General features: G+C 43.4%; 1 protein-coding gene across 1 annotated transcript in view; it reads left to right on the top strand.

Moving 5' to 3' along the window:
• The first annotated feature begins 15,008 nt into the window (after positions 1-15,008).
• Positions 15,009-16,149, top strand: part of LOC125436821 (phospholipase A and acyltransferase 3-like) — a 45,616-nt gene continuing 44,475 nt past the window's right edge. The window contains exons 1-2 of the mRNA XM_048504148.1: positions 15,009-15,095; positions 15,657-15,759. Coding sequence (XP_048360105.1) covers positions 15,009-15,095; positions 15,657-15,759 — 190 coding nt within the window. The remainder of the gene's footprint in view (positions 15,096-15,656; positions 15,760-16,149) is intronic.

The raw sequence follows: 16,149 nt of genomic DNA, 5'->3' as shown, positions 1-16,149 counted from the left end.
CTGGTGACCTTGTGGCAGGCCCTGCCCCCTGGGCCAGCTCCATATCCTTGCTGGTGCCTGCGGGAGATACCGCAAAAGTGAGGGGGGCCGGTAGAGTTGCCACGGTACCCCTGGGACATGCTCACGGCACCCCAGGGTACCATGGAACCCTGGTTGGGAATCACTGATCTAGAAGCAGAACAAAACCAGTGGGTTTCAGAGATGGAAGGAACAGTGAAGTTGGTGGCAAACAGAATAATAGCTATGGGATCATTTGACAAAGTGAGGTGGTTCGTAACCCTGTATATTAGCATCACAAAGATCTGGAACGTCATGGAATCTCAGAGATTCACTGAGAGGGATTATTTATTGAGTGCATTGGCTGAGAACACTTTTTATCTCACCTTTCTCCTCATGAGCCACCTCATGAGTCTTTCAACGGACTTAGAAGAGTGTAACTCTGCTTTGGATTGGACTGTAAGATGTCAAACATCAGTCCAGTCACGGAGCTACAAGGGGACGGGGTGTGTGCTGTGCACCGGGTGCATGCCTGTGTGGCCCCGCAGAAAATCGCCCCAGGCCCCTTCCCCTTTCCCCACCCCCACGGCACCCCTTCCTGCGGCACCCCCACCCCCCTTCCCCCTCCCCATTCCCACACTTACCTTAGGTCCTTTCCTTTTCCTTGAACTTTTTCAGGCTGCAAAAGGCCTGCAAAAGGCAGTAAAAACAGCCTGAGGAACTACAGTTCCCAGGAGACCTTGGGGCTCACAAGGTCTCCTGGGAAGTATAGTTCCCATCAGGCCGTTTTTACTGTGAACAGGCCTTTTGCAGCCTGAAAAAGTTCTAGAAAAAAGAAAGGAACTAAGGTAAGTGTGGGAAGGAGGGGTGCCGCGGGGGGTGGGAGGGATGGGGGGACGGAAAATATAGAATGCGCGCCGGGCGCAGTTTGGCCCAGCTACGCCTCTGCATCAGTCCATGATGTCTTTAATATCACATCATCCAAAACTGCAAAATCTTCCTAAAGAAAAACAAACAAACAGCTACGACCCAGCAAAACAGCCTTCTCAGGTAAGACGCCTCTTATGGCTTCCACTATCCTCCAACACTATGTTCGGCTTTAAGGAATTTTCTGAAGGCCACAGATGGTCTGATGTAGTTTGGCACACTGTTCCACAGAGTTGGGGCAGCCATCAGAAAGGCCTGGGACCAGGCGGTAACCAAACCAGCTGGCAAGCTAGTAGGAATATCAAAAAGGCTATGCTGAGAAGAATGGAAAGGTCCCATGTGTACATATGAGGAGACAGAAGCAGAGGTGGGATCCAGCAGGTTCTCACAGGTTCCCGAGAGTAGGTTACTAATTATTTGTGTGTGCCGAGAGGGGGTTACTGATTGGTGATTTTGCCACCTGATTTTGCCTTAGTTACGCCCCTCCTCTCAGCAGTAGCGTGCAGAACTTGAAGCAGTCTACCAGGAGGTGCACTGGCGTGCGTGGCAGCCTGCGCCTGTGTGTATTTGTTTCCCGCCCAAGGAATGCCCTGCGCCCGGAATGCCCGGCCACGCACCAGTCGTGCCCCGCTCAGCCCCATTGGCGCTACGCCACAGTTTGAATCCCACCACCATGAGAACCTGTTACTAAAATGTTTGGATTGCAAGGCCTATAATGTAAAGGGTTTCAAAAGTTTTGCAAGTTTGCAAGGCCTATGATGTAAAGGGCTTCAAAAGTTAAAACCTGCAACTCCAACTGAACCTGAAAACAAGGGGGTTTGTAATTGGTTGACCGATTGAACCCAAAGGATACGCACTCTCATTCTGTACAGAAGTGACTAGTGGGGTGCCACAGGGCTCTGTCCTGGGCCCAGCACTATTCAATATTTTTGTCAATGACCTGGATAACGGAACAGAGAGCAGGCTAATCACATTTGCAGATGACACCAAGTAGGAGGGGTAGATAATAACCCAGAGGACAGAGTCAGAAATCAAAATGACCTGGACAGGTCAGAGAGCTGGGCCAAAACAAACCAAATGAATTTCAACAGAGATAAGTGTAAGATACTACACTTGGCAGAAAAAAATGAAATGCACAGATATAGGATGAGTGACACCTGGCTTGACAACACTATGTGTGAAAGGGATCTGGGGGTCTTAGTAGACCCTCAACTATCTGAACATGAATCAAGAGTGTGATGTGGCAGCTGAGAAAGCCAATGCGATTCTGGGCTGTATCAATAGGAATATAGTGTCTAGATTGAGGGAAATGATAGTACCACTCTACTCTGCATTAGTCAGACCTCATTTGAAATACTGTGTCCAGTTCTGGGCACTGCAATTCAAGAGGGATATTGACAAGCTGGAGTGTGTCCAGAGAAGGGTGACCAAAATGGTAAAAGGTCTATGCCCTATGAAGAGAGATTTAGGGAGCTGGGTATGTTTGGATAAGAGAAGGTCAAGGCCTGAGGGTGACATGATAGCGATGTTTAAATATTTGAAGGAATGTCATGTTGAAGAGGGAGCAAGCTTGTTTTCTGCTTCCTCAGAGACTAGTATACGGAGTAATTTAAACGACAGGAAAAAGAGATCCCATCTAAACATTAGGAGGAACTTCCTGACTGTCAGGATTGTTTGACAGTTTCTTGGAGGGTGGTGGAGTCTCCTTCCTTGGAGGTTTTAGCGGAGGCTGGGTGGCCGTTTGTCGGGAGGACTTTGTGTGTTCCTTCACAGCAGGGGTTGGGCTGGATGGCCTTTCTGGTCTCTTCCAACTCCATGGTTCTCGGTGTAAGCACTTTAAAGTCAGCATAATATGGGTATTGTGGCTAAACCCTGCTAGAAGGTGAGCTACCACCTGCGGAGAGCATGGCATCTAGGATGGGGAGGGATGTAATGGCTCCAAAGCAGACATTTTTACCAGGGGAACTTATCGCTGTTGTCTGGAGACCAGTTGTGATTCCTGGAGCTCTCCAGGCTGCACCTGCAGGTTGGCGACCCTGGCCAAGAAGCTTTACCGGCAACAACTCCAGAAGCCATCTTAACAAGGCAACTCAGCTTCTTTTTCCCACACACCACCGGAAGGACGATTACCTCCTCTGCAAACACTAACTCTTTCTCAATGTATCGTTTCTTTCTAACCCTTTACCACAGTAAAGGTGCCAATTTTTCACCCAAGCCTCTGTAGCCACACCTTTCAAAGGAACTTTCTCTGTTCTACCTAACCCATTTCAATCTTACACTTTGTCCAAAATTGCTCAGTGTGGCAGATGTAGTCTCTTTCCCTCCAATTTTTTCCCTCACAACAACTTTGCGAGGTAGGTTGGCTGAGAAAGTGCCTGGCCTGAGGTCACTCAACAACATTAGCAGGACCCAGTATTAATCTCCACGCTATCTTCATCTGTGGATTTCTGAGCACTGAGCTGTTGTTAAAGGCCATTTTTCTTGTTCAGCTGGCAACCCTCCGAGCGTTGCCATTTTTTCTCGCTTCAAAACTGAGCATGCTCTTGTGCTTTTCACAATAGCTTTACAGGCTGAAAGTTAGTAGGTGACGTTTTTGCTGGCGAGAATAAGAAAAAGAGGGAGAGTTTGAATTTATACCCCACTTTTCTCAACTGTAAGGAGTCTCAAAACAACGTACAAACCTCTTCCCTTCCTCTGCCCACAACAGACCCTTGTGAGGTAGGTGGGGCTGAGAAAGTCCTGAGAGAACTGTGACTGGTCACCCAAGTTCACCCAGAAGAAATGTAGAGTGTCTTAACCTACTGCATCTGTGTATGGTTCTCCAGTTGCACAGTGGCAGATAGGAAGGTGCTCCAAAGGGTGATCACTACTGCACAGAGGATTATCGGCTGCCCTCTCCCCTCCTTGGAAGAACTCTATAATTCCCGAAGCCTAAAGAAAGCCCAAAATATTCTGAGAGATCTGTCTCATCCAGCACACTCTCTTTTTGAACTGTTACCATCTGGCAGACGATACAGGTCTATCAAAACTAGGACAAAGAGGCTTAGAGACAGCTTCTACTCTAGAACTGTGGCGATGCTGAACTCCGTGGCTTCGTGTTGATGTGTTTGGGGCTGTTTAGGGGTGGGTGGAGGAAGGGGAAAGTGAGGATGGGATATGAGTCTGAAATTGTGTGCATCGAGGAATGCTGCTGTAAATTTTCATTGTGCGTGCACAATGACAATAAATGCTTATGCTTAAGAAGTGGGGAAACAATCCTGTCCAGCAGATAATGTAAAGGAGTAGAGAATCAGACCCAGCACTCCAGATTAGAGTCTGCTGCTCTTTACCACTATACCATGCTGGCTCAGAGTGGAGAAAAGCTTCACCTGTTAAATTTCTGCCTGCCAGTGTTGCACTGCCAACTTTTAAACTGCTCCCTCTAGCTGTCCCTTTAAGTCTGAGCATCAAGCAATTATCCAGTGATGCTGTTTGCTTCCCTGCCCTTTAAAGCTTCAGGTGTTAAAGCTTCTCTTATCATTAATCCCCCTTTTAAAGAGACCAGACATCTCCTGTCTCCAACCAGGTGACTGCGAAAGCCACAGGTCAGGAAAGAAATGTTAGGGACAGGGCAGGGCCCTGTTCTCAGAGCAAAAGCTCTGTCCGGTTACTCACAAATAACCATCCATAAGCTTCTTCAGTGTTCAGAGTTTATTGTTTCAATTTTATGCTATGAGAAGAGGGAACTTCTCCCTCTGTTAGCAACAGGGAGGGAGGTTCTAAAGGGGCTGTTGCTTGTGTAACATAATTTATAGTTACAAAAAAACTTAGTACCTCCCGTTCTTGCTCATTATTGGGTTGAGTCAAGAGCTAAGCGATACAGACCTGCACTTATCTTATCCCACCTCTTACCCACACCTTTCCATCTCCTTATTTTAATGGATAACTGAGGTCTAAAGAAACCTCAAAATGGCCCGCACAGTTTCTATAGCAATCAGAATCTTCTTGCTAACTCTTATCTATTTGTGAACATCTTGCCAGCTAATCTCTCTACTGAGAGGCCCCGTTCTCTTTAATCTTAGGAGGCCTGAGTCAGGCTGCTCCTTTGGCACCCTTCACATGGCCTCTTTGTGTTTACCTGATTTTCAGAAAACTGCCTTCAATTCTAAGCCTCTGCAGGGATGTTAGCTAAGATGATTTTATATAACATGCCTCCACCCTTTTATTGCAGGCTACTATATATATATATATGGCTTAAAAAACACTGTGAACTATATATGTGTACATATCAATCCATCCTTTTCCTTTTCATACTTGTTTTAAGCCACTAAAACTTGCATTTTACATAATTGTATTATTTTTTCATCTAGCTAACTTGGTGCTTTCTAAAATAAGTGTGCTTTTCTGTAACTCAAAGCCTTATTGAACCTTGTGACGTGTAGCATGTGCACAACTGCTTAAAGGTAATAAACATTGCATACAAATACATATAATAACCCATTACTATGTCACTCATTAAAATAAACATAAAGACATTTTTTTTAACCACAAATAAGAAATTCAATTAGTAAGCCACGCCTAACCCATCTCTCAAATTGAAAAAGGCTCTCTAGAGCATACTCAACATTTTAGAACATTTGCCACTAATAACATTAACCTTACTACTTTATAAAACTTATTATTATAACATTCTGTCTATACCAAAAAAAGGTAACTCTCACACCACTAATATAATGCATGTACTATATGACACCACTTATATTAAAAGAATTGATTACAATATTGCCACTCATTTTACCAATTAGAGTACTGTAAGCCTCAGTCCTGATATTTTTATCACCGTACTCAAAAATTTATTAGTCTCAAAAGCTAGAAGCTTTTTTTTCTTTTCTTTCTATAATAACGATAACATCAGTGCACCCTCCCCACTATCTGAAAACTCCTATCTCTCCCATTTCTACACAAAAGTCCTTTATTTTTTAAATTAAGTCCATAAAAGTAAAGGGGTTTTAAATTAAAAGCAAAGTTCTGTAATTTTTCTTTGTGGTATTCAACAGGGTTGTTTCTTCTTTAACTGTTAATGTCCTGAAGTTAAATATTAAGATTGCAAGTTCCTGGCTTTCTTCTCAAAGTCAGTTTTAAACAGCTGGTCTGGATGCGCAACAGTTCAGGCTGCAAGAGGCAATGAAGCTTTGTCCCGGTATATAATAAGCCATCCACGTTCTGTCACTTACTGATACCTCTGTAGGTCAACAGCGCCAAGGCCCGTCCTACTTTGGCTTTAAGGACTCTTTTTTTTCAGTGCTTCAACAGGACTCCAGTCTAGGCAAGAACTTATGATCTGTGGACTTCGTGTGGGGATCTGGTAATAAAGCATGCGTAAAACAAAACAGAAACAAGGCCAGACCAGCAGCATTTCCTAATAACAATGTTGATTTCAGAAATTACCCCCCCCCTCATGTGGTAAGATGACATCCCATACAAAAAATGCTGCACAGCACTTAAAAAGCAAACAGTATTATAATCCCATTGTTATGTTTGAACTCTGAATAAACTAAAAAAAAAGGATTTTTTATTTAAAACAAACTTTTCTTTAACTTGGCCAGAAATTTGCTTGACTATATTTACCCATATTCTAATTTCTACTTTTCCCAACTTTTCTTTATATATCCCTTGACCTTTCCCCCTATATTACTTTTAAAGAACTATATATATTTAATACATTTTACAAAAACACAAACCCTTTTTTCCCTTACAAATTTTCCTATTTCTCATTATAAAACTTTATCAAAACATTTATTGTTTTCCAACACACTGATACCCCTGTGGCTTATCCCATGCAGCACCAAACAGGCTACTGCTCTACCAACTCACTTATAATTATCTCCCATAAACCACACTCTTGATTCTAGAACAACTTTTTTTCTTCTCCCCTTCTATCTTAGAAACCTCTTTTTTTTTTAAAAAAGTATAACACCCCAAAAGCATTTCATCTTGGTATTTTAAATAATTGTAATGCCTGATTCAATGTATAAAGCTCGTAAATTTACGATAGGTATTGAGCAGTCTCCCTGCCTCTAAAATTTTTTACTTGTTTCCCCATCCACTATTGCAAACCCATTGTGCCTTTTCCCTTTATTACCCTAAAAAGCCATTTAAAAGCAATTTGCTTTGTGCTATTAAGTGCCCCAAATATTTTCTTCCCCTTTCTACTTGGTCAGCCAAAATTTCAGAGTCACTTGTTTGATGCCCTTTTGACATGTAGCACTAATACTTGGCTTGCGAGTTCTAGAGCTTCTAGAACTTTTTCCACTAACTGTTCGTGTGCCAAAAATTTGCCCCTTGTATTTAAAAGACCCCTTCCCATAATTTTTCAAAGGCTTGAATAACTCTATATGAATATTTTAAATCTGTACAGATATTTACATTCCCATTTCTTCTTAACAACAATGCTCTTCACAGTGCATATAATTTACATGTCTGGGCTGACCAACCAAGGGGCAAGGAACCTGCTAATTTCAGTTCCATGAAGAACTGCATATTCATTACATCGTTTCCTCTCTTCCATTCGAGAAGAACCATCGATGAACAGATCTGCAGCTCTTTTAATGGGATCTTCCTCCAAGTCCCACCTTGTTTTGGTCTAATAGTGTGTCAATTTTAAACAGTCATGGTCAATTTCTACTTCTATGCTCCCATCTACTTGCAGGAAAGATGCTGGGTTCCAGTAACACAGCTTCTTATTTGAGCAACTAAGCATGTCATAAATTTCCTGGCAGTTTGCCATCCCAAATCAAGGAGGATCAAAATTGGTAGCCATGGTTGACTTCTCCTCATAAATCTGTCCAAACCCCTTTTAAAGCTATCCAGGCTGGTAATGCATCCCACCTCCTGTGGCAGCATATTTTAAACACTAATCATTCGTAAAGAAATGTTTCTTTTATTAATCCTAATCTCTCCCCTTGTATCCCCAACATTTTCAATGTATGCCCCCTACTTTTAATACCATAAGAAAGAGAAAAATTTCTCTCTCTGTCAACCTTTTTTTCGCATAATTTTATAAACTTCAATCATATCCCTAACGTCTCTTCTCTAAACTAAAAAAAAATCCTAAACACTGCAGCCTTTCCTTATAAGGAAAGTGCTCTAATCTCTCAATTATCTTCATTGACTTTCACACCCTTTGCTGAAATTGAGCTGGCATCTCACAGAAAGGGTTAATTCTTTATCTCTCCTTTTTCTTCAGGCATGCAGCCTGCCATCTCATCTTATATAATTTAATACAGCTTTTTCTCTCTGAACAATTTGGAAGCAAACAGCCTGTCAAGAATACTGCGTTTGTTCCTGGAAGCTCTACTCTTCACTTCAAATCTAAAATTTTAAATTTTAAAAAGTGCAAACATGTGCCCCAGTTTCCCTTGATTTCTCCTGCAGCTGTTAAAACTGGTTCTTGATACTAAAACTTCTGCCTGGAATTTTTGGAGTCTTTGGAAACTGGGTACAAGGCTACATTATCTTCAAAAACACTAGGTTCATTTTTTTTTTGAATTTTCTTAAAACTACTATGCCATTCATATTTTGTTGTATTACTAAAACATGTCATTTCATTAAGGAAACTAACTAACTCAGCCCCCTTTTCTTTCTGTTACTTTAACTTACTCAAAACATACTTTGATTACTTCAAAAACACATTTGCTTTCTCCTAATTAATGTTGCAACATTTTAGCTCTCCTCTCCCATTTGCCCCTGTAATTAGAACTTGAGGACCAGCCTCATGTTATCCTTTTAATTTATGTTTTATAAATGTCCATCCTATTTTAATTTACTTTCTTGTTTAACTGCCTTCATAAATTCATCTTTAAACATCATTCTGCTTCCCCCCTCCTTTCTGCATTTTCCACATTCTTTAAATTAAAAACTCTTTGCTTCTCTATGCCTCTAGTCTCTGTAACTAAACAGAAACTTTAACATTCTCTTGTATGGGGGCATGCAGCTCCCCTTCTTTCAGTCCCCAGCGATAGGCTAAAAGCCTCTCTCTCTCACACACAAACATGATCGAACCACTGAGCAGAATTTTCCTCCCTCTCCTGTTGTAAAATGCTGCTCTAAGCATTTTCTTTTTTGAAAAAACAGCCTGTTTTAATCTTTTTATCAACAATATTTTTTTGAAATAAAAGAGCTCTAGAAATTAGCTAAACTCACAAAAGAAGACTTTAAATACAATAATCTTTTTACACTCTTGGCTAGCCATTTAAACTTTTACCTTGTTTCCCCCAATATAAGACATCCTTGAAAAACAAGACACAGCACATCTTTGAAAACAAAAATCAACATAAGATACCGTCTTATATTTGGGGAAACACGGCAATTACATACCTTTAAAACAATAGGTCATCTTGGTTCCACTGACCTCAACCTTATTGCCAGGGGTCTCGAGTTATCCTTACCACTATACCTCCCATCTAGAACCTCTGAAAGCGTGCCCTTTCCTCCCTTTATTTTACCTGCCCAAGGGAGGTTTCTTAAAAGAAGGTCTGAGGGGCCATGCCTGTCTTGGACCTCTGAGAAAACGTCTTTCCCTCCTCCCATACTTCTCCTGTGTGGTGTATTTCAATAACCACTACTCACCATCTTAATCCCTGTATTAGGACTACTCCAGGATATCCGTGTTCAGAAATCCTTGCTCTAACTGTTACCTTCAGGATTCCCTATTTCAGGAATCTTTAACAAAAGTCTGAGCACTGAAAAGGTGGCTCTAAAAGTTGTCAGTCTTCAATCCGATGCTGAGCTGCCAGAATGAACAATGACCCTGACGCCTAAAGAGCCCACAGAGAGAGACTGTCCAAACCAGAGCTAGATCAAGATTAATTCCCGTGCAGGCCACCAATTAGGGACAGGGCGGGGCCCTGTTCTCAGGAAAAGCTCTGTCGGTTACTCACAAATAACCATCCATAGCTTCTTCGAGTGTTCAGAGTTTATTGATGTTTCAATTTTTTAGCAGAGAGGAACTCTCCTCTGTTAGCAGCAGGAGGAAGTTCAAAGGGGCTGTTGCTTGTAACATAATTTATAGTTACAAAACATGCCTCCCCGTTTCTTGCTCATTGGGTTGGAGTCAAGTATGAAGCTTCCTGGTTATCTTATCCCACCTCTTACCACACCTTTCCATCTCATATTTTTATTGTAACGGAGTCTAAAAACACCTCATGTACACAGTTTCTATAGCAATCAAGTCTTCTGCTAACTCTTATCTATTTTGTGAACATCTTGCTAGCTAATCTCTACTGAGAGGCCCCGTTCCTTTCAACTTAGAGCTAGTGTCAGGCTGCTCCTTGGCACCCCTTCACATTCTTTGTGTTTACCTGATTTTCAGCAACTTCAATTCCAAGCCTCTGTAGGGATGTTAGCTAAGATGATTTTATATAACATGCTCCACCCTTTTGTGCAGGCTACTATATATATATATATGGCTTAAAACACTGTGAACTATATATGTGTACATATCAGAAACATGTCATAACATCAGTGCTTTTTGATTTTATTCTTAGGGAAAAGAATTAAACACCTTTCAGTTAATATCTCACATAAGACGACCAAACGTTTGGAAAATATATTCAAAGCTACACATCATAAAAAAGATGTAATACTCTTGGGAAACGGCATTATTGTAATACTGGCTGCTGAGGGTTTTCCAGGGTGTGTGGTAGCTTTCGCTCCCAAAATTTCGCCTGCATCTGCGGCCGGTATCTTCAGAGGCCACAGTAAGGTGTGTTTCTGTCCGAGGCACAATGTGGAGTGATTGCGAGGTGGGGCATAGATTTTGTCCATTGCATTGATAGAGAGGGGGTGATGCATATTTGTATGTGTCTGGGTGGAGTTTGTTTGCATTATCGCAATACACCCGAAGGGCTAATTTAAACGCTATGGGATTCTCTCCAAAGCAACTATAGATAAACTGGGTAATTTCACCTCTTCCTTCATTGCAGGAGGTTGGACTTGATGGCCCTTGGGGGTCTCTCCCAACTCTATGATTCTATGATAATTTAAAATAGAATTCATTATTACGGCCTCTCGGCCTGCCATTAAAACCAGAATCAGAATACGTAAAGATACATAATATTCCAATCGTGCAGAGATACAAGGTGTGAGGTCAATACATTAGATATCATTAACTTAAGCCATTTATGATAATTTAAAAGATGGAGCGTGTCCTCCCGGTTCTTTTCACAAGCCTGTCGTTTGCTCCATTTCCCATCTTTTGTCGAAACACTGCAGTGTTAAATCTAAAAATACACAATGTTCTTTGCAGACGCTTGCTTTGGCTTGCAGAGAGTCACCTGATCCTGTTGGGAGTCTCTTCTCTGTTCCATTCCGAGACGGTTAGGCCAGGCTTTTCCAGCGCAAAGGCGATTGGGATCCCTGCCAATCTGTCGGCCCTTCCACCCTGCCGGGCTGCAGCTGTCCACAGGCATTAAAATAACCGGCTCTTGACTTCTGCCTGCAGCTCTGACAACTGCCCTACCGCACAAGCGTCTGAAGATGTCCGATTACTACGTGAGTAGGCAGCGACTGGAGAGAAAAGAGCTTTAGTCACAATCCGTGTCCTGTTTTGCTTGCTGTCTCTGTTGTTCTCTCTCTGTGTGTCAGTCTAGTGGTGTAACTTGTGACTGTCAAAGCAAATATAGCTGGGGCTGCTCTCCAGCTGGTTAATTTCCACTGCGTTGCAGAGAAAGACAATATGCCTCAGTCTACCGTTAGACAATAATTTTTAGTACAGAATCTGGGACTGATAACAGATTTCTGAGAAATCCAACTGAAATGTTTAAAAATAAGGCCAAGTTTCTAGGCCTTATGGTAGTTAAAATGTTGAAGCCATCGGTATATTTAGAAATAAAGCCAAGTTTCTAGGCCTTATGGTAGTTAAAATATTGAAGGCATTGGTATGTACTTCAAGGTTTGCAAAGAGGAGTTTCGGTGTTAGAAATAAAACAGGGGATCTAGGGATTTTTAAATTTTAAATGGATTCAAAATACTTTCACCTCATTTTTTTCTACTGCTAGAAAATCATTTTTATCACAGAATCTGGGACTAATAACAGATTTCTGAGAAATCTAGCTGAAACGTTTAAAAATAAAGCCAAGTTTCTAGGCCTTATGGCAGTTAAAATGTTGAAGGTGCTGGTATGTGCCTCAAGGTTTGCACAGAGGAATTTCGGTGTTAGAAATGAAACAGGGGATCTAGGGATCTTTAAATTTTAAATGGATTCAAAATACTTTCATATCGGGTTTTTTCCTGTTAGAGAATGGGCTCAAGGGCAGCTTCCTATCGACCGTTGCCAACTCGGCCAAAGAAAAATGTCCATCCCCTTGGACAGATGCTTAATAGCATGTTGTTTATTGGGTGATGTTATTTACCACCTTGGCATGAAAAACTTGTACATATTAAGCCTCTATTAAAGCGATGGGACATTTTCCCCCCTCGGACCGGTCTCCTTTTCGAATGTGAAGCTGGTGATCTCTCACTTTACCCCCATCCTTTCGGCTACAAATAAATCTTCCCTCAGCGTTGCTGCTACCTAAATACCTTGGCAACCTTCTCCTTCTCTTCTTTTGGTCTTTCCCCCCTCAAATGGGAGGCCATTCCGTTTTCTCCGTTGCAGACCAAGGCATCCAAGAAATAATGAGTTGACCTACTTCCTGTTTCTGGTTTCCATCCAGGTTCTTTCTCTCCTTCCCTGCCTGCTTTACCCCCATCTGCCCATATCAAAGGGATGCTGAGCTTTTGATAGTACTAAAAATTTATCTGGAAGTGATGTGACTAACATGAACATTGCGTTCATACTTCTAGTTCAGTAACAGGGGAAGGTCTGGAATGTGGCTTGCCTGTTTTTGATCTATGTTCAACGGGAAATCTACTATGTCTTTGCAACAGCCCAGAAAGTCTTCTTGCTCACACTTCCTGTGTGGCAAGAGTAGGTGGCCACCTCTTACATCTATTAGGGCAGTGATGGCGAACCTTTTTGAGACCGAGTGCTCAAATTACAACCCAAATCCCACTTATTTGTCACAAAGTGCCAACCCAGCAATTTAACCTGAATGCTGAGGTTTTAGTTTAGAAAAAACAGTTGGCTCCCTCTTCCTCTGTCCCACCCGCTCGAGCAGGGGCCAGCCTGCTCTAGCCTTCAGCAAGTCCTGCGCGCACCACTCTGTGCCTCTCTAGCATCTCTGCCCCCCCACCCGAGCAGCAGCCACCTGGAGCACAGGCACCAGGCCTGCCAGCCGAGTCCTCCCTGCTCACCACAGTGCGCGCACGTTGTGCTCAGTGGCCCAGGCCAGCCTAGGTGTGTGTGTTTGGGGTGTGTGTGTGTGTGATTTTCTGCCCCCCACATGACGAACTCTGTGTGCGTGTGCCCACAGAGAGGGCTCCGAGTGCCACCTCTGGCACCCGTGCCATAAGTTCGCCATCACTGTATTAGGGATTTCACTTGCCTCTCTTGTGGTGGCACCTGTTGCCTGTTGGAGGGGGGAAAACAACTTGTCAGTTCAAAGAGCAGCGTGACATCACTCTCCCCCCACCCCTGGAAGTGATGCAAGATTGTTGTGGGATGGGGCCTCCTATGTCCCCGCCCCCTAGATTTACTGCCAGTTGGCCGGCAATCCTAACAGATCTCCCAATAATGTTTTATTGCTGTCAAGTCACAGTTGATTTATGGTAGGGTTTTCAAGGCAAGAGATGTTCAGAGGTGGTTTACCATTGCCTGCCTCTGCGTCATACCCCTGATATTCTTTGGGGGCCTCCCATCTAAACACTTGCCAAGGTCATCCATCAAGTTTCCATGGCCAAGCGGGGATTTGAACCTGGTTTTCCAGATCCTAGTTCAGTGACGGCGAACCTTTTCAAGATGGAGTGCCCAAATTGCAACCCAAAACCCACTTATTTATCGCAAAGTGCCAACATGGCCATTTAACCCGAATACGGAGGTTTTAGTTTAGAAAAAACGGTTGGCTCCGAGGCATGCATTACTCAGGAGTAAGCTTGGTGGTAGTCGGTGGCTTTGCTTTGAAGCAACTGTGCAACTCTTCCAACGGGTGAATCATGACCCTAGGAGGGTTTACTCAGAAGCAAGCCCCATTGCCAGCAACCCGAGCTTACTCCCAGGTAAAGGTTTGCGCTTTAGTTCTTCGCATGAAAATCAGTGGGGTTTAACAGCGCTTAACAGGGTTACCTCCACTGCTTCCCCAAAACTAGGACTTAGGTTTAATGCTAATAATCGAGCCCAGCGGCCCAGGCCAGCCTTGATGCGTGTGTGTGTGTGGGGGGGGGGGGGGGGGGGGCATTCTATTTGCACGTGCCCACAGAGAGGGCTCTGAGTGCCACCACTGGCACCTGTGCCATAGGTTCGCCACCACTGTCCTAGTTTGACATCTTAACCACTATATCACACTGGCTCTCAGGGATTTTTACAGTCTGTATATACACAAATGTGTGCTTGGCACAAAATATGTTAGTCCTGAGCTTTTCATGTGAGGAACCTGATTCTTATTAAACTGCCAAAAGGTGGACAGGAAAAGGAGCAGAAAAAAACAAGATATTTTTCTTCAGGCCAGTTGGCAACCTTGCTCCTAATCCTATGACTTAAGCCTCCCCGTTATCTGATTCCTCAAAGAAGGCAGAGGCTGGCAAAAATACAACTGGAAAGGTCTAAGGAGGTGGAGGATTCTGCCTCGAAGGGATGGGAATGACTGAATGACTGTAATGGGAATGACTGAACGTTAGGACTACATTACCCAGAAGCCTCTTTGCCTTAGAAAAGCAATGGCTTTCCATGGAGGTCTTTCGGTCTCTATGGTTCTCCTAGTACACAGAAAAGGAGCTGAGTAAAACGGGACCAGCGCAGGATTGCAGTCCGGTACCAACGTGTGAGTGCTGATGTAGCTTCCAATGAAAACTGAATGTTGCAGTAAAAAAAGTATTTCCAGATTATACATTTTACTGGAGAAGCAAGAGGCCCGGTTCGTTGTCAAAACAAAACGTCTCCTCCCATTTTCACAGGATTTCAAATCTCTATTTGAGGTCCATTCTGGTAGCATAATCTAAGGATCCCCAACATGGTGCCACCTTTCCCGGCACCAGCCTGCCGTTGCCTGCCGGCAGGTGGTGGTTGGAACTCTCCCTCCATTACAACTGATCTCCAGGTGACACAGATCATTTCAGCTGGAGAAAATGGCCCCTTTGGCAGGTGAGCTCTATGACATTATACCCGATTGAACCCCACCCTCTCCAAACCCCGCCTTCCTCAGGCTCCACCCCCAAATCTCAACCCGGAATTGGCAATGCTACAACAGCCAAGTGTTTATAGAAAGTGGTTGAGGCCAAGAGGGTTTTTTCCTCCAACAAGGCTTTCGATGGGCAGTGCAGATTTTTTAAAAAAATGTTGCTTTGGCAGCAGCTGCCACAACAGCACAAGGATCTTTACTGTGAGACTGAAAGAAGTTGTGCCATTTTGCCTCCTGTGGCAGCCATTTTACAGCACCCGTTTTGTGGTTGTGCCCACAACACGGCGTCCGAATGCCAACAGTTCCTGGAGGCTCAAAAAGGTTGGGGATCCCTGGTATAAAGGTTGCTAGCGCTTGAGAATCGTAGGTTCTGCTCCTACCCTCGGTCCTAATTGTGTGAGTATGCAGCTGATTCGCCCTGCTTTACGTTCTGCCCGCAGGCCCCTTTTATACCACGATTCTCCAATTCTGTCTCAACAGGTGGAGCCCAAACCTGGAGACCTTATCGAGATCACTCGTTTGGGTTACAAGCACTGGGCTATCTATGTAGGTTCTGGTTATGTGATCCACCTGGCGCCTGCAGGTAAGACTTCAGGTTTACTATGTGTTTGTAACCTATGCAAGATGGGGTTCAGAGTTACCAGTTCTCAACCTGTCCCTGCAGGCATGACATGAAGGCAGAAGCTTTCTTCTATTGTTCCCTCTCAGCCACTGATATTCAAAAGGTAGACTGCTCTTAAAGGCGGTGATTCCATTTCGCCACGATGGCTATTAGGTGGTGATTTTAAAGCCACCTAAACCACTGGCCCTCAATCCATCTTGCTAGATTTGAGTCCAGTAGCATCTTAGGGCAACAAGATTTGCAGGGGATAAGCTTTCAAGAGTCATCAGGTATCTCTAAGGTGTTAATGGACTCAAATCTGGCTCTTCTACTGCAGACCAACGTTGCTACCTTTGTGATATGAATCATGTG

The sequence above is a fragment of the Sphaerodactylus townsendi genome, linkage group LG01 (assembly GCF_021028975.2).
Source record: "Sphaerodactylus townsendi isolate TG3544 linkage group LG01, MPM_Stown_v2.3, whole genome shotgun sequence".
In the NCBI taxonomy this organism is placed as follows: Eukaryota; Metazoa; Chordata; class Lepidosauria; order Squamata; family Sphaerodactylidae; genus Sphaerodactylus; species Sphaerodactylus townsendi.
This window is presented reverse-complemented; position numbering and strand designations above follow the sequence as displayed.